The following is a 23,921-nucleotide window of genomic DNA, read 5'->3' on the forward strand; positions in this document are numbered from 1 at the left end:
TGATTTCTTGATTGACAACATATTTGTAACGTTAGGAGGACGTGTTTTTCAACAGACTGTCGGCATCCCAATGGGAACAAACTGTGCCCCTCTACTTGCTGACTTGTTTCTTTATTATTATGAGGCTGACTTCATGCAGGAACTTCTTAGGAAGAAAGATAAGAAGTTAGCAATATCCTTTAACTCTACTTTCCGCTATATAGATGACGTTCTTTCACTAAACAATTCAAAATTTGGTGACTATGTGGAACGCATCTATCCCATCGAATTGGAGATAAAGGATACTACAGATACAGTTAAGTCAGCTTCATATCTTGACTTACATCTATAAATTGACAATGAGGGTCGGTTGAAGACAAAACTTTACGACAAAAGAGATGATTTCAGCTTTCCAATTGTGAACTTTCCATTTCTAAGTAGCAACATTCCAGCAGCACCTGCATACGGGGTATATATCTCTCAATTGATACGATATTCCCGTGCTTGCATTTCCTATCATGATTTTCTTGATAGAGGGTTACTGCTCACAAGGAAGCTATTAAATCAAGAGTTCCAAATGGTGAAGTTGAAATCATCCCTTCGTAAATTTTACGGACGCCATCACGAGTTGGTTGACCGTTATGGAATAACCATTTCACAAATGATATCGGATATGTTCCTTACGTCGTAACTACAATCACCTTCCCTTTCATGAATTTGACCTACCGAATTAGACTATTTACCGGATTTGTAATCACATAAGCAACACGACGGGTGCCGCATGTGGAGCAGGATCTGATTACCCTTTCGGAGCACCTGAGATCACCCCTAGTTTTTGGTGGGGTTCGTGTTGTTTATTCTTTAGTTTTCTATGTTGTGTCATGTGTACTATTGTTTTTCTGTTTGTCTTTTTCATTTTTAGCCATGGCGTTGTCAGTTTGTTTTAGATTTATGAGTTTGACTGTCCCTTTGGTATCTTTCGTCCCTCTTTTAAGTTAGATTTATCTACTCCTTTTGTATATTAATATCCGTAGTCAAGGGGTTGATCACACTATTAAAACCAAATAATGTATACGAGACTTTTAAATTTTGTTTTGCATTAACACGATATAGTTGAAAATAACTGCTTGAAAATTATAAACCTTTCTGCAAGTTATTCAGCACAACAGACATGCACGTGCAGAATATATACATTCAACAAGTTGTGCACATGAATGTGTTTGTATCATGAAAATGCTGCATATGCATAATAGAATTGACAGTTAAAAGCAACAAACAACAAGCAACCTCTCATCAATATTCATAAAGGTCAACATTGAATGAGTTCGAGAAAATAAATGAAATAATGTTTATATTTTTATTAAAAAAATCTGTTACTTTATATTTTTCTGATCATCATAACCGGTTTTGAAATGGTACCACCCCAGTAAGGTTTGTATTTTGTACGAGAGAGGTCACAATAGAGACATTTATTATACCACCAGCTTCCGGCGGTTAGGACAGCACAGTTTCTCTGATCTATGTCGTTGTCCTGGTCTACTGTGCTAAATTTCATACCATTATGATGTCTAAATTCATCGCCTAAAACGAGATTATACATATGTCAACAAGAACACTTGAAACAATTTATAGTTTTTTCAATGAGAACTATGTTCGTTAATGGACAATAATGAATGAAAACTTAAAAAAAACTTACTTTCTTAATATGTATCAGAAGTGCTCGAAAAACATATTTATTACGGATAAATTAAAGACGAAGTTTAAGTGAATTGATAATACTTAAATACGTACAAACTATGAGTTCATTATGCAGAATTTCTGTGAAATAGAAAAGTAGATCTTAAAATTTCCTTGAAAGTGCTATGACAACTTAAGTATTAAAAACAGTTTTGTGACTAAAAAAAAAAATCATGAAAACCTATTAAGAGATTATGTGCATAATTGATATTGCATTTGTAAATATGTGATGTAAGTAATTGACAGATTACTATTTTAAATTAGAATGAATATTTCAGCTGTGAAATTTTATTTTGTTGTTCACATTGTAGAAAACGTGACAAAGACATTTTACTATATATTATTTGTAACTGTAGTTACATTTCTTTTTTTTTACTAACCCATGTTATGAACTCATCAACGATACCAGGCTGATAATTTTACAATACAACTCGTTTAAACATGAATTCAATAACAATCAGCAATAATCGGGTTAATCCTCTACTCTACTTCTATATGAATATAGGGAATCGGACGAGTTGTAATGAATGATACAATAACAATAAAAGAAAAACTATGTCACCTGCAGTTCCAGAATAATCACCAACAGTAAGATTGTATTTCGAAGCAGCATTTCCTATAACAAATGTTTTATACACAGCATATTTTGTGTTGTTTCTAGAGTCAAACATGTCCACTCGTAATTCGTACTTCCCACTGGAGGTCAACATGTGTGTGTATTTGTTGCCTAAACAAGAAGAAATAATAATAACAAAATAAGTTTTTGGTAAAAATTGATAATATGTTGTTTTAATATAAGGAACTCCTTATTAACCCCTGTATTTTTCTCACTATCCTTAATAAGTCTTTCCTTTACGGGTAGACTTTTTATATACATAAATTAATTGGTACAAGAAAAGCAAAATGAGTATGTTAAATTTGATGTATGCCTTTTTGTGATTCTTCGTTACATTTGTTGTTTTATATTGATATTAAGATGATAACACAATATTGACTGCTGTACCCCTATTTTTGACATTTTTACTCTTTGAGTATGTTTGTTTTGTTCATACATCGTTGACAATGTAATGGAATTTGATGCGACTGTCATACAAGTGAGAGGTTTAGCTAGCTATAAAATCAGGTTCAATCCACCATTTTCTACATTAGAAAATGCCTGTACCAAGTCAGGAATATGACAGTTGTTATCCATTCGTTTGATGTGTTTGGACTTTTGATTTTACCTTTTGATTTTGGATTTTCCTTTTTGAATTTTCCTCGGAGTTCGGTATTTTTGTGTTTTTACTTTTTTCCTAATTACAGAAATCTTTCAGACTAAGAATACAACTCACCAAACCAGTATTCGCCATTAATATCACCAAATCCATTTTCGCATTCAACCCATGTACGTTTAAAACTAACAGATCCTCCGAACCGTTTTAACATAACCTAGAAAAAAGACAATATGATAGATAGACAATAATTAAACAATGGCTTTTACAATATCTCATCTGTATCATAGACATCAATGTACTGTAAACCAAAAAAAACCAACAATATTTCGAGGTCTTATGATTGCGAATAATTCGACTGGTTGAGTATCGCAATACTATGATATATAATACAAATATCAATATGCATTCATACTTTCTGGAAAAGGCAATACTTGAGCTAGCATGTTTGTCAATTCTTAAAAATTGCAATAAGAAATGCACGTATTTTTTTTGTATACACTTTATTATGTAATTTTTGTAGATGCTCAGATGGCACGACGTAATACTGATAAGGGGTTGGATAAAACCTTGCAACTGTGACTGATATCGATGACTTCAAACCGACAGGGAGTTTGATTAAGACTTTATATTCTGCCTGATAACGATATCATCATGGATGACTGATGCACCACAATTGAATTGTATTGTATTTCATATACAATTAGAATTGATAATGAAAATGGGGAACGTGTCAAAGAGACAGCAACCCGAAAAAATAACAGATTAACTTGCTTTTATTACAAAGTCTAACTATAACTGATAATATTACGGATTGACATTTGTGTAAGACAGTTTTAATGTATTGTTTCCTTTGTAGATATTGTTCATGTTGTTAGATGGTATTTTTTTTCTCTGTAAATAACTATGTTCACATTGAAGGAAATTACGCAAGATACTGTCATTAATTGAAGTAGTAATAGAATTGAGAAGCGGAAGGTCACCAACAGGTTTCAATGTTACGAAAATGTCAGAAGATGTAACCAAAGAAAATAAACAAAATGACAATTATACATAAATAACAACATACTCCTAGCAGTTAACTGACATGCCACCTCCAGACTTCAATTAAAATGATTGAAAGATAATGATTTAATCATATGAATATCAGGCACTATCCTTCCCGTTAGGGATTTAGTATCATACCATCATAACATATATGAGAAGAATATGGAACGCCGGAACTGTCTTATAGTGTTAATATTTAATGTGTTTTGTCGCTTTGCCTTTACGTCCTGTCATTTCTTCTTTATGTTATGTGCAGATGCCTTTACGTCCTGTCATTTCTTCTTTATGTTATGTGCAGATGCCTTTATATCCTGACACGGCATCTCTGTGTTATGTCAAATTAGTAATTCGTTTGGTCAAACAATTGTATGATATGTCATTGCTAAACTTTGTTGTGTAAAATATGCATAACATTATGCTGTAACTACTATATATTCTGTGAATACTTCGGAACTTTATGATCAACCACCTTTACATTCTCTCATATTTTATCTATGTTGTGTCTATTCTTCTTTTACGCAAGTCAGTTAATAATTGCGTCCTGTCTCAAGTGTTATTGTTATGTCAAATGGTCTAAACGTTTTGTTTTTATTCACCTTTGTTCTATGTAAATCTCATGATATTATAGTCTTTGGACGTTTTGTTGTGTTTATACATATGTATCTCCAGTGAAAAACATAATACATCATGGTATAATTCATATGCGTTTTGCAGTACAGTTGATACTCTCTGTGAGCATTCATTACGTCATGTGCAAATGCCTTTTACATTTTGTGCAAACAACTTATACGTTTTGGACAAACCTCGTTTACCTTATCTGCAAACCTCGTTCACCCTATGTGCAAACATCGTTTTCTTATGTGCAAGCACCTATAACGTTATGTGCAAATACCTATTAAGTTATGTATAAAAGCTACATCGTTATGTGCAAACACTATTACGTTATGCGCAAATACCGTTTACAATATGTGCAAACACCGATTACTCTATGTGCAAATGCCTATTACATTATGTCCAAAAATCAATTACGTTAGGTGCAAACACCTATTACGTTATGGCCAAACCAACCACCAATTACGTTATGTGCAAACACCTATTACGTTATGGTAAACGCTTTTTTGACACAGATTAAAACAAAACGCATCAGTGATATACACTTTGAAAATTAAGAAAACTGTAAGTTTTAGCTTTCTAAAAAGCTCTGAACTAATTCGCTGTATTCTGTTTCAAGCTAATATCCATTGGATGCTGAAAGTGAACTGAAGGTAATATGTGAGCATTGGGTTGTTGATTTAGTATTGGAAATGTATTATTTTTATATATTGATTGATATAAAAATGTTTTATAAATATTTAGATTTTTGTTCTACTTAAAGAGTGTGCGTTATACATCCATTCTTTTTATATTTTGTTCACTTTACTTGTTGAAAATTCAAATATTTACAAATATATACACACGATTCTCGAGATGTGTCTCTCTGGAGGTGTGCCTAAATTGACGTAATGGCGTCTTATTCTGTTACGCCATGCAAATCTGCACAGTTTCATAGTGTCCCATCTCCATTTTCGAAACTACTTTAACGAAAACAGTTAAAAAATACGGACAAATGATGTCATCAGGTGAGAAAATGGTATAGCTAGTTTAATGCTATTTTTTTGTAATTAATTAATTTCAAAGGCAAAATCGATCAAACACAAAAACAAAAAAGATCCTACATTTTTTAATTTGGTGAATATAATGTCACGCGTTATTTTTTACAAAAACGTTGCGTCCAGTCGAAATAAACGAAAACGATGACTAGTTTTTCACTTTATAGTCGACAATCAAAGTCTTATATAGACATGTTATTTTTCTTATATTTTCAAAATATCTATATTTATCTCCATTGCATTCGTACTCTCCGAGAAAACAATGTTTGAAAATTGGTGACTAGATGTCGCACGCATCAAATTTCTTACGGAGGCAACCTGACGTCGTTTTGAAAAGCCAAAGCAGCAAAAAACGCAGTGCCATAAAAACACACAGACCAAGCGCACAACTTAGTCGATTGTCGGTGCATATATTGTTCTACATATATAGAGAGATACTTTTTAAACTACGATTTGATTTATCTATATGTTACTGATTTTTCTGATTATTTGTTTATCATTCTATGATATTGATAAGTGTTGCCCTCAACCCGGAACAGATTGAATGTTTTATTTTTACTCGCAAATTTTAAATTAAGTGCAGCACTTGCAAGTTTAAATGAGTAAAACTTGGGTGCGTAATTGAACGAGCATTTTTGTTTTGCGTTTCTATCTTACAGCACTAAAGAGTCTTCTTTAAAATTAACGGACGAAGAATGTTTCAGATGATGCTCTCAATGTTTCTTTGAAACGATACGAATATATTACTGTAAAAACTAAGAAAAAACTTACACTTGTCAGAAAATACACTAAACCGGGTAACATGTTAAAGTACTTTAGAGAACTTTAAGAAAAATTCGCTGGACATCAGACGGAGTAGAACGTTTGCCGGATACTTCATGTATTATCACTTAATATTATCGGTTCAGTATAAGTCACGAAATTGTTTTTGAATGTTACTAAACCGACATTAGTTTCCGACACGAATATGAAATTTTTATTCGAAATTATTCTTCGAAACTTCGTGAAAAGGACATTAGGACGCAGCCGGGGGCTTTTTCAAGTAGACATTCATTTTTTTCGCGGGAACGAAATAATACAATCTGCGGTAGATTTTTTTAAATATTGCGGAAAACATTTGAACGACACTAAGGCCGTGTTCACACCAAACGCCGTGTACAGTAAACATGTTTACATTTGGTTTAATGAACTGTACACTAGTTTCACATAAGATTTGTCCACATCGATACACCTTGTTTAGTTACCTACATACATAAGATTTGTTCACACTTGTAAACTATATGTCATTTAAATGTTCATTACGTAGAAACCGAATTCAAACTTTCAAACAACTTTTCTAGCAGTAAGGGAACGACCATTTGACTATTTGACTTAAAAAAAAAGGGGGATGGATTTTTCCACAATTTGATTAAAAAAAAATTGGGTCATACAGTGATTAGAATGAAAAAATATTCTGAATCCAAAATTTCCCCATACATTATAGTGTTAAATATTGAATTGCTATCATCGAAATAAATATTAACTTTCGTGCGAGAAAAAATTCGGACTCAAACCCCCCCCCCCCCTCTTTGTTTTTAAAGTAAAGTGGTTGCTCCTTTAAGAAAGTAATTCTGGATGATTTGCAGTAGTTTAAAGATGTCTCGACTACGCATTAAAAAAAAGGCTGCATCAGCTTGCTTATAGACAGAGAAAAAGAATTGCGATTTAAAGGATCAGTACATGTCTATCTTTTCTGTTTGTTTCAAATGATATTTTTTCTACAAGGTTTTCTTTGGCAAAAGAAGAGGGTGATATTTTTTTTTTTATTTCTAATTGTATTTTAACGGATCAGAGATTCTACACAAACAAACAAGTAACCTCACCCTTTTTCAGTATTGCATTAATGAGTGAATCGTTGTTTGAAAAAATACCAGTGGCAAATATTTCTGTCAAGTGTGTACGTCCAGTCGATATGGGAAGCACAGGCACTTGTTTCTGTCAATATATGGTTTACTATCCATACCAGTACAAAAAAAAACATTTTGTACTGGTATGGATAGTAAACCATATATTGACAGAAACAAGTGCCTGTGATGGGAAGACCTTTTCTAATAAATTATGTGTTCGGCAAAGATGATGGATGAGTCTTGATAAGGGGCTAATAAGGCTACGTAAAGTGTTTTATAACAAATAAATATATCAAGTTTAGACAAATATTTCTGTAAAGAACTTTATTAATAAGTGTTATAAGTATCATTTTTTTCTTTTTTTACGTATAAATGGAAAATTTACAGTTCGGAATGCCTAGTTTTGTGTACACTGAACCTACACAAGGTCTACATCGACTATCGACTGCATGTAGGCAAAACATGATTTAAACTACATGTAAACATTGAGTTTTATCAATGGGAACGTAATTATGTTTAGTTTATGTGTGAGTTGCACTAACATATTAAACACCGAGTTTAGGTCAATGTGAACACGGCCTAAGTTACTGTATTGTAAGCGCCGAATTGGGAGTATAGATCGTGACACAATATCTTTTAAATCGTTCCTAATATTTAAAGTCTCTATCAAGTTTTTTCTTCTTCTTTGAATGATGCTTATTTGACAGTTACGTATCTGTTATGTTATTCTTGTGAAAACTATTTGGTTGTTACTTACAAAGACTGCATAAATAATTCCATTTGAAGTATAAAGCCCCCATACCGACAATTATCGAGAACAACTGAAGCCGTAATTGGGGGTCCCGCAGAAGATGTGGTATGATTGCCAATGAGACAATTAACTCTCCACAAGAGACCAAAATAACACAGACATTAACAATTATAGGTCACCGTGCGGACTTCAACAATGAGTAAAGCCCATGCTGCATAGTCAGCTATAAAAGGACCCGCAATGACAATGTAAAACAATTCAAACGGGAAAACTAAGAGCCGTATTTTATTTAAAATGAACGAAATACAAATATGTAACACATAAACAACCGACAACAACTGAATTACGGGCTCCTGACTACATGGACTAGGGACAGGCACATACATCCATAGTGTGGCGGGGTTAAACATGTTAGCGGGATCCCAACCCTCCCCTAACTAGACAGGTACATTAACTTTACTTTTCTAGAAGTATTTTTGTAGCGTCTAAACCATGAAAAACGTCAGATTTTAGCGAAAACGTATGTTACGCTTATAGGCACGAGCATCGCTCGTAACGTCTATATATTGCAGATTAGAAATGCAAGTAAAAACGTATTAATGATTGATATTATATTTTTTTTTATTTCAGTGGGTATTTTTTTGCATAATAAAACGACCATGAATTAATAACATTTGATCTGAAATGTAATACACACAGTTAATTTTCCGGCATTTGATGTCCTCAGAAGAGAACAGTCTGTAAATATTTATCTCATTTAAGCCAATAGTTGTTGCTGAATTTCAGCCACATCATGAAGCAACCAAACATAATTTATAAGTGAAAAGTAATTATTTCAAGATGGCGTGTATATCGACTGAAACTAAAAGCTCTACCCTGTTATTCGAAGCAAAAAAAGCTACTTGTAAAAAACAAAATACAACCTCATTTCTTTACGGAAAATGTGAACGGAAAATAAGTTGATATAAAAAAAGAAGACGTGGTTTGACTGCCAATGAGACTACTTTCCACAAGAGACCAAAATGACACAGGAATTTACAATTTTAGGTCACCGTACGGCCTTCAACATTGAGCAAAGCCCATACCACATAGTCAACAATAAAAGGCCCCGAAAAGAATATGTAAAACAATTCAAACGAGAGCACTAACGACTTTATTTATGTAATGTTCTTTTTCATCTGCACAAAGCGGGTCATTTCATAGGTCGCCATATCTTGCATATGTTCCGGACCATATGAGTATTTGGACCATACGCGTATGGTCATGACCATATGCGTATACTCATATGGTCCGACCATACGCGTATGGTCCGACCGTACGCGTATGGTCGGACCATATGAGTATTATACTCGTTTGGTTATTAACGGGCCGGACCATATGAGTATTTGGACCATATAGGTATTTTTTCAAATGTACAATAGAAATAATTTTACATTTCAAAAGCTACGTAAACATTAAATATTGATGCCACAGTTGATCTTAGTTGTCGATCATCGGTAATTGTATTTGTGTATGCTTTTGTATACTTAGAATGACATTCACATCGTACAATACATTTAGCCTTTCTGCGATTGCTTGTTTTGGCTGTGTGCAGTGATATCGACTCGGACAATTCCGATGTGTCTACGGTGTTTTTAAGAAACTCTAGATCGTATAGATCTCCAATATCGTAAAATGAGTATCACAGATCAAATTAAATAAAGGCAGAAGCTTTTTCATGGCTCTTAAATGCTATTTTACGGGTCTTATAATTAAGATTAAAATAGGAAGTATAGAAATAAAGAATAGAAAAAAATAAAGAAACATACACTTTTAATATTTTACTTATTTAAAATGTCTTAAAAAAATATCATGATCTTTAAAAAATATCACGATCCTTGCCGGTGATGTCACCTACTTTAAACAATAAAATTCCTTTTACAATATGTTCATTTGATTTTGACATCCTCTTATAATTGTACTTACAAATAGTAAGTAATATTAACTGAGTGTGTGAAACTGGTTATTTTTATAAGTTTTTTTTAATATAATAACAAAATGACATTTTAGTGACGTAACAACCAAAAGGGTCACACCTAATGAAGAGTTTCAAAGTATACTTGTTGATTACCCCGACCATACGCGTACGGTCCGACCATACGCGTATGGTCGGACCATATGAGTATATACCCATATGGTCATGACCATACGCGTATGGTCCAGATACTCATATGGTCCGGCACACATACATAATTATAACGTTTGGGTTTGGAAGGCGCCAAATTACATTTATGAATTAAAGACTTTTGACAACGTCAACGCATTATATATGCGTCTATTTAGATTATATTGACTGAGGACGAAGATATTTTCTCGCCACCTCCTATCTTGTATTTTTTTTAATTAGCAGGGAGTTTTGGCTAAACTGAGTGCCGAGCCTCCTCTTAATCAGACTGCTTATAGAACCAACTAACTCAGCTCCATCATTTTCAAAAATTCTGGTTCCGCCACTGGTTATTGATTGAGAAATCAAAAAGAGAAAAAAAATAGGGTTTTTTTTAACATAAATTAATGATATGAAATTTTCGTTTAACTCGTTAAAAACACACATTTGTAAATAAAGTAAAAACATCTTTAATATTTATACACACGTACAGAAAAGTGCGTTACCGCATGCGGAGGAATATCTCAAGAACGTTTGCGATATCCCATGCAGAGTTATCTGTCTTTTCTCCCCCTCTCTGCGTGGGACATTGAATGTTTTGCTGGAAAATATGAATGCCCACTCAAATTCAATCTATTAGAAAAATGGAAATATTACAGAAGAGTGTCCATCATGCACTTGCACAGCACTATAATTAATATAGTGCAATAGAATGATACACAAATGGATGAAAATTATATATACATGTAACTGTAATTTACAAATATTGTATAACAAAAAAACAGAGTTTACTAATTTGTATCACTTCTACGATGAGGGAGAATTTATCATCCACGCACAGAAAAAATAAATGTCTGTACTTTAACGTCACTTTCAGGTAACGAGATGTGATTTTGTTTTCTGGGACAAGTGCTTGTGACCGTTCACAAGAACTTGCGGTCATCCGATTTTCAGTATTTCAGTACTTTGATTCATATTTTTAACATAAAGATGTTCTCAAATGGTAATAAAACATAACAAGGGTTTTATATTTTTTACAAATGTCTTATTGTCCTTATATTATCTTGATTCATTTTTAGAACTCAAATCTTATCAATGACATACTGCACATTTTTGATTTTGAAGCTGGGAGTTAGCTGGCAATTGTTTCATGGTGCTTTAAACGGATGAACAAGAGGGTTCCGAAATTCCAATAATACAAAACATGACAAGTGAACTTTCTTAATTTATAATCAGTAGCATGACAAAAACAGAAGAATTTTAGCCTTCCTTTTCGTGTTAAAGTCTGTCACAGTTTTCTTTTCGTTAAATTGGTGATTTTTGTTTAAAGAATACTAAATATGTTACGTCGATTTCAAGGCAAACAAGATTGCAGCAATTCAAGATTGTTTCCGCACTTTGAGGATAATTTGGATTGAATCATATGAACTTCATGCCTCGCTAGCTATTTATAAAAAAAAAAAAAACGTCTCGCTTTAACAGTAGCCGAGAAAAGGGGGACCAATATATTTAAAAATTCGTAAGGGTTCAGCGGAACCCAGTGTCTCGACTACTTTTACTGTTAATAGCAGGCTCAACAAAAATGAGGAAAAAAGTCTATAAAAATACTCCTTTTGATACGATCTTTGATTGTAAGAATCTCTGTCCACGTTTGGTAAAAATACAGGCTAGTTTATGAATCTAATAAATGTTTAAAAAAAATGAACTTCAGACTGGAATTCCATTCATAAGTAAAACACAGATACAAAATCTGAACAAAATTTTCTTCTAGATACTAGCTTTTGATCACAAACCAGCTTCTATCCAAGTTTGGTACAAATCCAAAAGAGTATAAGAAAGTTATTAAAATTCTAAAATTATTACATTATAACCACAGAGTGAATATGTTGTTTCACAGAGTGAATGTAATATTTTCTGGCAGAAAATCTTAGTTCATTTATAATAAGTAAAATACGGAAAAAGGGAATTTTATTTTTTACAAATTTTAATTCTGGATAGTACATGTAGCTTATGATCATAAACAAGCTTCTGTCCAAGTTTGGTAGAAATCCAGTATAGTTTAAGAAAGTTATTACAATTTCAAAAACTGTAACCACAGAGTGAATATTTGTGGACGCCGCCCCGACGACGATGACGACACCGACGACGACGGAATGTAGGATCGCTATGTCTCGCTTTTTCGACTAAAGTGGAAGGCTCGACAAAAATGGCAATATTTAACGGAAACTGTCAAAACATAGATTGATAACATTTAGATCCAATAGAATGTATTTGTATGAAATTTTATATTTTTTAAAATAAGATTTGTCAGAATAATGATGTGCAGGCTAGCAAAGTCCTTTTATGAACATTTGGCTTAATTGTGTATTTTGCTATATTTATCGAACCATTAGCGTTCATAACTAAATGCATCGAAGCTTACCGTTTATACCGTATATCCAGTAATACTATTCATTCCGTTCGGAAAATAAGTTTATGTTTCTAATTTATACGACGATATTCGTTGAAATATTGAACAAAAAAATATATTCATCTCAAGAAGTGTGGAATAATGTATTGATTTTAAATGTACTTTGTCGGTAAACGTAAAATTTATTTGTACGAGCTTTATAAACAGGACGAAAGGCGAGGCTTGCCGAATTTTCTCCATTTTTCGCAGCGAGAACTAATACATTTTTTATTTATGACAATGTATATATATTGTTTACAGTTTACACCTGGTATTTGAGAATAGGTTGTTAAATCTTAACCATTGTCTCTGATTTTTTACAACTATTTTACAACTATTGAAACGCGGATTCGAAGAAAACTCCAAAATAATACGGATAAATGAAAGTCATTATCTGGAGTTTCAAGTTGCGGGATTTAATTTCGAGTATGACCAGAAAGAAATCCATATTACCGATTGATCAACATGCAAGCGGGTAGCAGGAACATTTATTGTATTTGTACAAACAAAGCAAAAAAATGTTGTTTACCTGTTATTTGTATACAATAACTATGGGTTTTTGTTAAAGGCCATAAGGGGATCTATTGTTATTGATTTCTTTGTCAGTTTGATCTTTTGTGGAGAATTTTCTCATTGGCATGCATACCACATCTTTTTTATAGATAGTCAGTATTTTCTGAAATTCAAAGGGAAATTATGTTATGATGACCATTTTAGCAACGAAATTATTTATTCATTCTTATAGACAACAAATGAAACTATATACACATCACTTATAAAACAAAGAATAGAAGAAAACAATAACAATTTACTAGATAATGTTTTGTTTTTTTGTATCGTTCTTGATGACACGATTCGAAAAGTTACTGGACCAAATACGGATATGTGAAAGTCATTATCTGGAGTTTCAAGTTGCGGGATTTAATTTCGAGTATGGCCAGTGAAGGTGAAAAAAGGCTGATAACCCTTTCATCCTGAATAATATGTGTAAGCGTATTTTTTTTGGATTACTGGATAAGGTAGTTTTTAATATGAAAAAAATAGGGGTTATTTTTTAGAGAAAATGCAGCTTTTTGTTACACCCGTCTACCTGCCTGATCCAAAATCGGATCAAATTTTTCCAACATCCCTGTGAGTTTAAAAAAAAATTGTCAGATAAAGGGGCGGGTCACCTGACCACCCCTTTTCAGGACATCCACCTTTTCAACACGCCTTGTCAGGGACGGAGGAAATAATAAGTCTTAGGAAGGTTATTCAGAATAATATTCACAACTGTTAAAGGAAATGAACGAAAATAAAATCTTAAACATTTTGTAGGATTCCTTAGTTGCTACGTGAATCGTGGGAGACGTCATTACATTTGTAGCATTAATCTAGTACATATGAAAACCATACTGGAAGGGTAGTAAAAAATCATCCTGGTCTCTTGTGTAGAGTTGTCACATTGTCATTCGTACCACTTCTTCTATTTTATATCGTTTTGTTCCTTTCAGTTGCCCCTCTTGGAAACTTAGAGTCGTGTCTGTATATTTGTTAGAATTTTCCACAAGTAAAGTGAACACATTTTCAAATAAAATTAAGTATGGAAATGGGGAATGTGTCAACGAGACAACAACCCGACCATAGAAAAAACAACAGCATGGATGCATAATGCACACTTTTAAAGTGGAGCAAAATAATTTCCCATTAAACTAGATACATTGTATGTATATAGCAGTTTTACATCAATCAATATAATTATAAAAATCGACAGTTTGTAAGAAAGATAAAAAAAATAATTTTCTTCATTTTCAAAATGCATATCACTGAACCGGTTATCACTGATGCGTTTTGTTTTTAAATCTGTGTCAAAAAAGCGTTTACCATAACGTAATAGGTGTTTGCACATAACGTAATAGGTATTCGGACATAACGTAATAGGTGTTTGCACATAACGTAATAGATGTTTGGTTTGGACATAATGTAATGGGCATTTGCACATAACTTCCATGGTGTTTGCACATAATGTAAGCGGTATTTGCACATAATGTAAGCGCTATTTGCACATAAAGTAATAGTGTTTGCACATAATGATGTAGTTTTTATACATAACTTAATAGGTATTTGCACATAACGTAATAGGTGTTTGCACATAAGGTAAACGATGTTTGCACATAGGGTGAACGATGTATGCACATAAGGTAAACGAGGTTTGCACAAAACGTATTAGTTGTTTACACATAATGTAAAAGGCATTTGCACATGACGTAATGAATGCTCACAGAGAGTATCAACTGTACGGCAAAACGCATATGAATTATACCATGATGTTTTATGTTTTTCACTGGATATACATATGTATAAACGCAATATAACGCCAAAAGACTATAATATCATGAGATTTACATAGAACAAAGGTGAATCAAACAAAACGTCTAGAACATTTGACATAGCAATAACATTTGATACAGGACGAAATTATTAACTGACTCACGTAAAAGAAGAAAAGACACACCATAGATAAAATATGAGAGAATGTAAAGGTGGTTGATCATAAAGTTCCGAAGTATTCACAGAATATATAGTAGTTACAGCATAATGTAATGTATATTTTACACAACAAAGTTTAGCAATGACATATCATATAATTGTTTGACCAAACGAATTACTAATATGACATAACACAGAGATGCCGTGTCAGGATATAAAGGCATCTGCACATAACATAAAAAAGAAATGACAGGACGTAACGGCAAAGCGACAAAACACATTAAATATTTACACTATAAGACAGTTCCGGCGTTCCATAGAAGAACATAACCCGAGTCATCAGGTTTTGATATTAAGCAATACATATCTACAAGAGCATTCGATTTTTAACTATGTTGTTGCATCACTAGTTAAAAAAGAAATTTTTCAAGATTCTTTAAAGCTGCGGGATTAAAATAGAATTTAATTCAAAGTTGATAAAGTAAGTCATACCGTCCATCCACCCCCGTCTGTTGTCATATCACAGTACGCCTGGATTGGATTATCTCCCCCTGGATAAATATTGTAAATACCATCATTCAGTTTTTTGTCTGTTTTCTTCTTTAACTCTGTACAGTCTTTGTACTTTGCAATTGGTGGTGAAGATACGCCTATAAATATAACATTTGCCAGTATCATTGTTTTAAAAACATCTCTAAGTTTATTAAAAGTAAGGATGCGCGCTTCTAGCACTTCACAAGTTATTGGTATTGTTATAGTTAAAATTTCCTTAGATTTTTACTAGACATGCTTGACATTTCTAATTTTGATCTGAAACTGGGATTTTTTTTAATATTTCAAACAAAAATACCAATTTATGTTTCAAATTGCTCTTAACGTCCTTATGACATATATGGTTTCAATTTCCATGTAAATTGTTATCAAAGGTACCAGGATTATATTTGTTTAAGACTACGAGGAATCAATATGAAAGTAATTTCTTCCAGCTTTTGAAATAAGTGAAATATCATTGTACCTAACAAACCTTTAGACATAGAAACTTAATATATTTTGATATGAGATATCTTGGTTATCAGTCACTACTTGTATATAACATATAAGGCGGAATTGACACTTTTCAAGTCGGAAGAAGCAAATTATCTCTCTCCTTTCAAGCAGAAGTGCAAAGAATTCATACATTTTCCCGTTTGAATGGTTTTACACTAGTAATTTATGGGCCCTTTATAGCTTGTTGTTCGGTGTGAGCCAAGGCTCCGTGTTGAAGGCCGTACTTTAACCTATAATGGTTTACTTTTTAAATTGTTTTTTTGGATGGAGAGTTGTCTCATTGGCACTCACACCACATCTTCTTATATCTATATATGACACCGGAAATTATTTTTTTTTACGATTTGTAAACATTATGAAAATATGTGCATTTAGGGATAAAAAGACATTTAATAATACTCATAAATATTGTGTTAAACAGCGACGTTATGCTTTTCTGAGTATGCCAATAGGTTTAGACTCGGAGCTCGTCAGCAAAAATTGGAAACCGGTCTTCAGATGTGTCCAATGAAATACGATACTCAACTTTAATTGTTAACCCCATTGAACATCGCTGTTTATGGTTCCTGCTTACCGTTTGCCTAGAATGTCTGTCTATACCTTAATATTTATGGTGTGTACTGACAAACCTGTGAATCTTGGATATTTTTTTGGCACAACATGACCAAGAGAAAAAGACCCATGCAAATACAGCATATTCATTTTAGAAAAATTAAGAACAACAAAGTCCTATTAATGTTTTAACATTCTGAAAACAAAGTATGTAAATTCTTTTTATCTATGGTATGCTATGCAATTAAACTATTTAAAATGCACATGTGTGTACTTCTATTACATTTGTGGCTGACAGCAATTATAGCAAAACGGTTCACATGAACATGAGAACATTTAATTGTCAATACTTGTTCAATCTGATCATATTTTGAAACATCACAGTTAACAATGGTTAACAACAATTGTTTATTAATCATATTCAATGAGGCAGTCTATTAATATAAGATAGTATAACTGTAACACTAAGGGTATTAGGAAATAGAAGCAACTGTAAATTACCGTTTTCTAATTGCATTTTATTATCAAAGCTGCCCATGAAAGCGCTATTGTTGTTTCTTATTAAATCAAATAAAAAAAAAGTAATTACCTTCTAGTTCTTGCTCTTTCAACACGTCATTTATTTCTTGCAGGGTTAAATTCCGAATAAAGTTTATGGTCGTGTTTTCCTCCAATAAAGACTTAAAAATACCTTGCATTTCTTTTTCCATAGAATTTTGAATAATATTCCTCATTAGTGTTTGTATGTAACTTTTAATTTTCCTGTTAATAGTTTTAGTGTCTAGCATGGCTACCAGGGGAGCTCCGTCGTCGCTTATCAACGGAATAGATAATGGATCTGGATTTTCTTTTTCTCCGGTATCATGGGTATCTGAACTTAATGCTGCTACATATCCATGTAATTCACCATGTAAGAATAAACAATAAACAACTAACGTAAATATTGTGTTCAATTGCCAACAGTGCGTCATCTTTACAAACCAAATTTCAAATGTATTACTATGTAAATGTTATTGTTTAAAGGCTGGCCTGAGTATTGTGTTCATTGCATAATACTGATAACTCTTATGGCTCAAAGATTAAGAAACCTGTTCGATATAACAAAAAAGTTAAAAGTAATTGGCTTGCGTTAATCACATGATACAAATAGGAGACATTTGGAGACATTTCGATTTAATTTTTTAGTAATTGAATTATGATAAACAAACGATAACGATTCCTCTGTCAGACACGATATTTTCTAATCATATTTATATTGTAGTCTTTCTATCGTTATGTAAATTATCAGCATGATAGACGTAGAACTTCAATTATACAGACATTAACAAATTGTAATACTAACCAAAGTAAATGATCACCTGTAGTTTGTTAAACATTCGAAAAATTTGTCATGCATATTAAAGATATCCTTTTTTTTAAATCCTTTGGTTGAATAAAATGTCGACCAGATCAAGAGACGGAATAGAAATCATAGAATGATTTTATTTACAGAGCCATAATTTGTATAAAAGAGGAACGAAAGATACCAAAGGGACAGTCAAACTCATAAATCTAAAACAAACTGACAACGCCATGGCTAAAAATGAAAAAAGACAAACAGAAAAACAATAGTACACATGACACAACATAGAAAACTAAAGAATAAACAACACGAACCCCACCAAAAACTAGGGGTGATCTCAGGTGCTCCGGAAGGGTAAGTACTTACTGGTCTTCAACGGTATAAACCACAAATTCTTTCGATACTGGAATGATTCAATGAGCAGGTGATTTATTTATGTTTAATACTTTTGTCTGTTTAAGAAGTGAAAAAAAAAATCTGTTTTGCTATGCAAAATTATATCACGTGCATTCCTGATATAAATCCGATGCATCGTGGAGGGTAAATTTCTCGGCCTTTACAAAAGAAACAATGAAAAAAAATATAATGTCAACACAGACAAAGTAGTCATCAAAAATTTGTTATATATCTATAAATAAAGGTCACAGTAGTATACCGCTGTTCAAAACTCGTAAATTCATGGACAAAAAACAGGATTGGGGTATCAAATAAAACTTATGGAAAAGCATTATAAATAAAAGGAGAACAACGACACAACATAAAATGAAATACACACTAACGGACTAAGCATTAGACAAAATCCGATGACAATAACAAATATAACATCAAAACCGAATACATGAATTCGGGATAGAAAAGAACCCTGACATGTCTTAAAGTAATGTGCATTTTCACTCAAATATAAGAGAAAATAAACGACACAACTTAAACACAACGTTAAAATGTTGTACACACAGAAACAAACTATAATATATAAATGGCCATATTCCTAACTTGGTACAATACATATAAAAAAGATAAATGTTGGGTTAAACCTGGTTTTGTGGCATGCCAAACCTCGCACTTTAATTGCAATGTTAAATATAACATTAAAATGACAATATAATATTACAGGACTTCAATACAAATATATAGGAGAAATTCAATACGCCAGAAACGCGCCTCGTCAACAAAAGACTTATCAGTGACGCCCAGATATATAAGTTCGAAAGTCAAAACGAGTACAAAGTTGTACAGCACTGATGATCAAAAGTTCAGAAAGGTTGTGTCAAATACGGCTTTTCTGCTCGGGATCAGAACATCCTTATTATTTAGAACCATTTATGCTGTTGCAAACAGTAAATTTATCAAATTAATATAAATGATATACTTGATAAAACTGAAGTATTAACTAATTACTGAAGAAAACAAAACCCGGATACATTACATAAATCAACACAAACATAGACACACCCGACTAAGTCAAGTACTCAAAAAGTGAAAAAAGTGACGTCACATACGAAGTGGTGAAAAGGCACAAAAGTTACGTCACATTTGAAATTTTGAAACATTTTAATAAGATAATATTACATATTACATTTAATAACAATGCACATTGCAATATTTATTAATGGAAAACTGATGTAATTAACTATATTATATAGCTATGTCCGTTTTGTTTTGAATCCAACTTCAAACGCAAAACATTGTACAGATTACGTTGAACAAAATCAAATCTAATAAATGATTAATTTTCTTTACCATAACACATGCATATAATAGCAAAGACGACAACACATTTGACAAAATCCGATGAGAATTACAAATATAACATCAAACTTAATACATGAATTGGGGATAGAGAAGTACCGTAACACGTCTTATATTAATGCGAATTCACACTGAGAAAAACAGTCACAATCGGGAATCAGTCACGTTCGGTAATTAAGAGATAAGACGACGTAATGATAAACCACAATCTACTATGTGACATCAAAACATCAACACCAAATACATGAATTTGAGATAGAAAGGTACCGTGACGCGTCTTATAGAAAATAAATGTGAATTCACACTCAAATATAAGAGAAAACAAACGACATAACGTTAAAATGTAACACACACAGAAACGAACTATAGCATAACAATGGCCATATTCCTGACTTGGTACAGGACATTTTTAAAGAAAAAAATGGTGGGTTGAGTCTGGTTTTGTGGTATACCTCGCAAAACAGTCACAATCTGGGATCAGTCACGTTCAGTTATTAAAAGATTAGACGATGTAATGACAAACCACAATCTAATATGTGGTAAAAATGTTCTTAGCTAGTTTTGTCAACGACACATCGTATGGATCCACCAGTTCATGATGGTGTCCATAAAATTTACGGAGTGTCCTCCTCATAAGTTTGTTGGAGCAGTTCGTAAGGAGCACACTCCAGTATATGAAGTCCGTATAGTGTTAACAAGCACAAGAATAACGTTCCAATTGTTATATGTATACACCATACGAAGGGGCAGAGGGTCTGTTACTGCTAAAAAATGGGAAATAAATCTTTCTACTTATCTTGTTAAATTATCATAAAACTAGTACAGTTAAATGATAAAAATACCGACTCCAAGTAAAACGCATACTACTGGGCTTAGAAAATTATAATTTACACTATAACATTATAATATATGGTTTCAAGAGCGCCATTATTTGTTTACATTTTAGCGTCATTTTTTTTACTTAATGGTACTCAAAATAGAATCCGGCTTCTGATTGGATGATATAGGAATGGAATTACTTTAAATCGAAAGCTTATTGAATAAAATTTAGAAAATGCAGAAAATAATATTGACATTTAAAATGTTTAGAAAATATCTTCCATTTCTGCACGTCAGAGCCATTTAATATGTCTTTTTCATAAAGGTTAAGAAAAAAGACGATATGTTCAACTGAATTAAGGCAATTTTCTCCGAATGACCATATATATATATATATTGCGACATGTGCAACACTGGAATTGCTAGTAACAGAAACTGCTACCCGTTTCCCCTTAGTTCGTGTAGCCTTCAAGGAAAAAAATAAGGAACATCAGTTGTATTAAGCACATGGAAAATGCATTACGAATAATTGCGCTCTTGCAACTGTATTGTTAATGCAAATAATAGATTTCAATATAAAGTTAGGAGGTAGTGTTTTACTTATTCAACCTTTCATTTTGAAGCATCATAAATTAAAGCTATTACTTGTTTTCATGGTATCTTAGTAATGATAGAGGAATATTGAAAATGAATACAAGGATATGAAATGAAGATAAGATTATGCAGCTGCTAATATATCATCTTTTCTGCTACCATGGTAAACATTTCTGTGAACTTGGTCAATATCTTATTTCCAAAATTATGCAAAAGTAATTCATCAAATTTACAATATATTTTTTTTTAATCAATACAGACGACGCATATCATGGTAACAAACAAATACTTAGGAGATCGGGAAATAGGAGGAGTTATGTGCTATGCATGCACCACTCTCCGACTGAATTCATATTCAAATTCCTGGAAAAGTCCACAATCAACACTACTACAATTGAGACAATTTTTCTGGTCTTTAAAGATCAGAGATGGTAAACCAAATCGCTAATTAGTTGCGACACATATGTACTGTATCGGTCTTTTGTTCGTTATTAAATAGTGACTGCAAAATTTTGTAGTGACGAGAACATACAGTATCCCCCACAGGGTTTCCCATGGGTCAATTATTTTTTCGCCTCCTCTTTCGCCAAAACAATATATTTTTCGCCAAGAAACATAAATATATTTTTATAAAATTAACCTTTTTTTCTTCCTCCCCCTACCTTAAATAAGATGATTTTGCCCCATTGTGTCTATGATTAATTTTCTCGAACTTATTTTAGAGTCTACATTTTAATGTAAAGGGAAAAATATTCATTGTATTTTAAACATCTTTTTTAAATGAGGGTGCCACTATACTTTTAATAATAAAGAAGATATAAGTCCTGAAATATAACACAGTTAATGGACATGTTTTGATCATATAATACCATTATAGTTCGTAGTACGGAACGTTTCTGTAAAACAAAAATACTGATGTGCCCTTTTTGTACCTAAAGAAGTGGTTTTTACAACAAAACTAAAGCTTTTATCACATGAAATTGATCCCTCATTTTATGTGTAGTCATTACATTGAAGGGTTACTCTCATTCGAGGGGTTGTTCCCAACCTTTTGGATAAACTTCTTCATAACGACAGTTTTCGTTTCTTGACCATCGTAAATGAAAAGGTTGAGACGTAAAACTATGCACGTGTGTCACTCAAACGACTTTAATGTAGTCTCCCTAATCAATAACCTATATTAAGTCAAACGATAATTGCTGTTTTAAATCGTACTTTTTTTTTGCTTTTGAAAATCTTTCGTCACAACAACAGCTTAATTTTATAAACTATCTTTAAAGGCAGATGAGACGTCAACAGTTTGCTTCCAACACGTGCGTCGCAAAGTGGTAAATAAATTATGTATGTGAAAATAAGCGGAAGCCATTTAACCATATCATTTTGTCAAACAATTCAATCAACACCTTTATCAATAAGTCCTTTGTTGTCGGTAGGTATAAAATGCGATCATCTGATTATTGATTTTCTGTCCAGATCTTAATGAGGTCAAGGTGAATTCCGAGTATTTTCTGATCGGGTAATGTCCAAGAAACTCGAAAAAAGTATTAAACAAGATGGAGGAAAATTAATTATTATAAATATATCTGTCGCCAAATTCTTTCGCAAATGACGAATTTTAATCAACACAATTATTATTTTTTCGCAAATTGCGAAAATGGCGGCAATCAGCGGAAACCCTGATCCCTCACAACTACAAAATGTATGTCGGTTTTAGAGATAAGTAGCACACACCTACGATGTCCGTATAGTGTGAACATGTTCAAATGCAAATTCTTCGCTTAAAAATATATTAAGCGATGTTAACGATTGAATAGTTAAATTATTGCGTGTGTCATAAATGCGTCCATACGTGCCAATAGAGACGACATAATAAAGATGGGAATAAGATTCTAGTTTTTAAGTATCCTTAATATCTAGTCTCATTGGATATTTAATAAACGATGTGCAATCACTCAGTGAAATCTGAGTTATTGAGTGACGGATTAGCATACATTTATATGAATTTTAATTGATAGCATTTTTTAGTATGAGAGTAAGCCAAAATTGACACCAATAAAAATACAGACTGTCTTTTGAATTAAATCACTCAATATGTTTCGATTAAAGTCCGGTATTTGTTGTTTTGTTTGGAATAACCGTTTCCTTTTATGAATGCATCACCACCAAGCGAATTTACACTCAGTTGAATAGTCAAAATCTAGGAAAGGACACAATTGATGAAATGACAGAGTTGACAAATCTTTTTGTATACATGTGTATCAAGATAAAAGTGTACAATCATGTCGCCAGAGAGTTCGGACAAAGACACCTCAATTCGCCGTTTCAGAATCTAAAGGACTATGAGTTATTTCATTCTTGTCACACCAAAATGAAATTACGTTACGTCACCATTGGTTGAATTTACATTGTTTTGTATGTTTTTGACGAATTACAACGTTTTTGGTGTACGCTTTTTAAAATATTTCCCAGAATACATTAGATTCCAAAACGGCAATTA

The 23,921-nt window shown here is 32.6% G+C and overlaps 1 protein-coding gene across 1 annotated transcript; it reads right to left on the reverse strand.

The window, feature by feature from the left end:
• Nucleotides 1–1,357: 1,357 nt before the first annotated feature.
• Nucleotides 1,358–17,891, reverse strand: LOC134691557 (fibrinogen-like protein A). Its single transcript, XM_063552121.1, has 5 exons — nucleotides 17,510–17,891; nucleotides 15,814–15,971; nucleotides 3,048–3,144; nucleotides 2,279–2,443; nucleotides 1,358–1,560 (listed from the first exon to the last, which is right to left on the reverse strand). Exons 1-5 carry the CDS (start codon nucleotides 17,889–17,891, stop codon nucleotides 1,358–1,360), a joined length of 1,005 nt encoding a protein of 334 aa, XP_063408191.1.
• Between the last annotated feature and the right edge of the window lie 6,030 nt (nucleotides 17,892–23,921).

The sequence above is a fragment of the Mytilus trossulus genome, chromosome 11 (assembly GCF_036588685.1).
Source record: "Mytilus trossulus isolate FHL-02 chromosome 11, PNRI_Mtr1.1.1.hap1, whole genome shotgun sequence".
Lineage (NCBI taxonomy): Eukaryota > Metazoa > Mollusca > Bivalvia > Mytilida > Mytilidae > Mytilus > Mytilus trossulus.

Excerpts from the sequence above, each read along its gene's own strand:
- LOC134691557 (XM_063552121.1), bottom strand. The coding sequence starts at position 17,891 with ATGACGCACTGTTGGCAATTGAACACAATATTTACGTTAGTTGTTTAT. Across the intron at positions 15,972-17,509 it reads GAAAGAGCAAGAACTAGAAG|GCGTATCTTCACCACCAATT; the intron begins GTAATTACTTTT and ends TTATATTTATAG. Across the intron at positions 1,561-2,278 it reads TGATTATTCTGGAACTGCAG|GCGATGAATTTAGACATCAT; the intron begins GTGACATAGTTT and ends ATCTCGTTTTAG.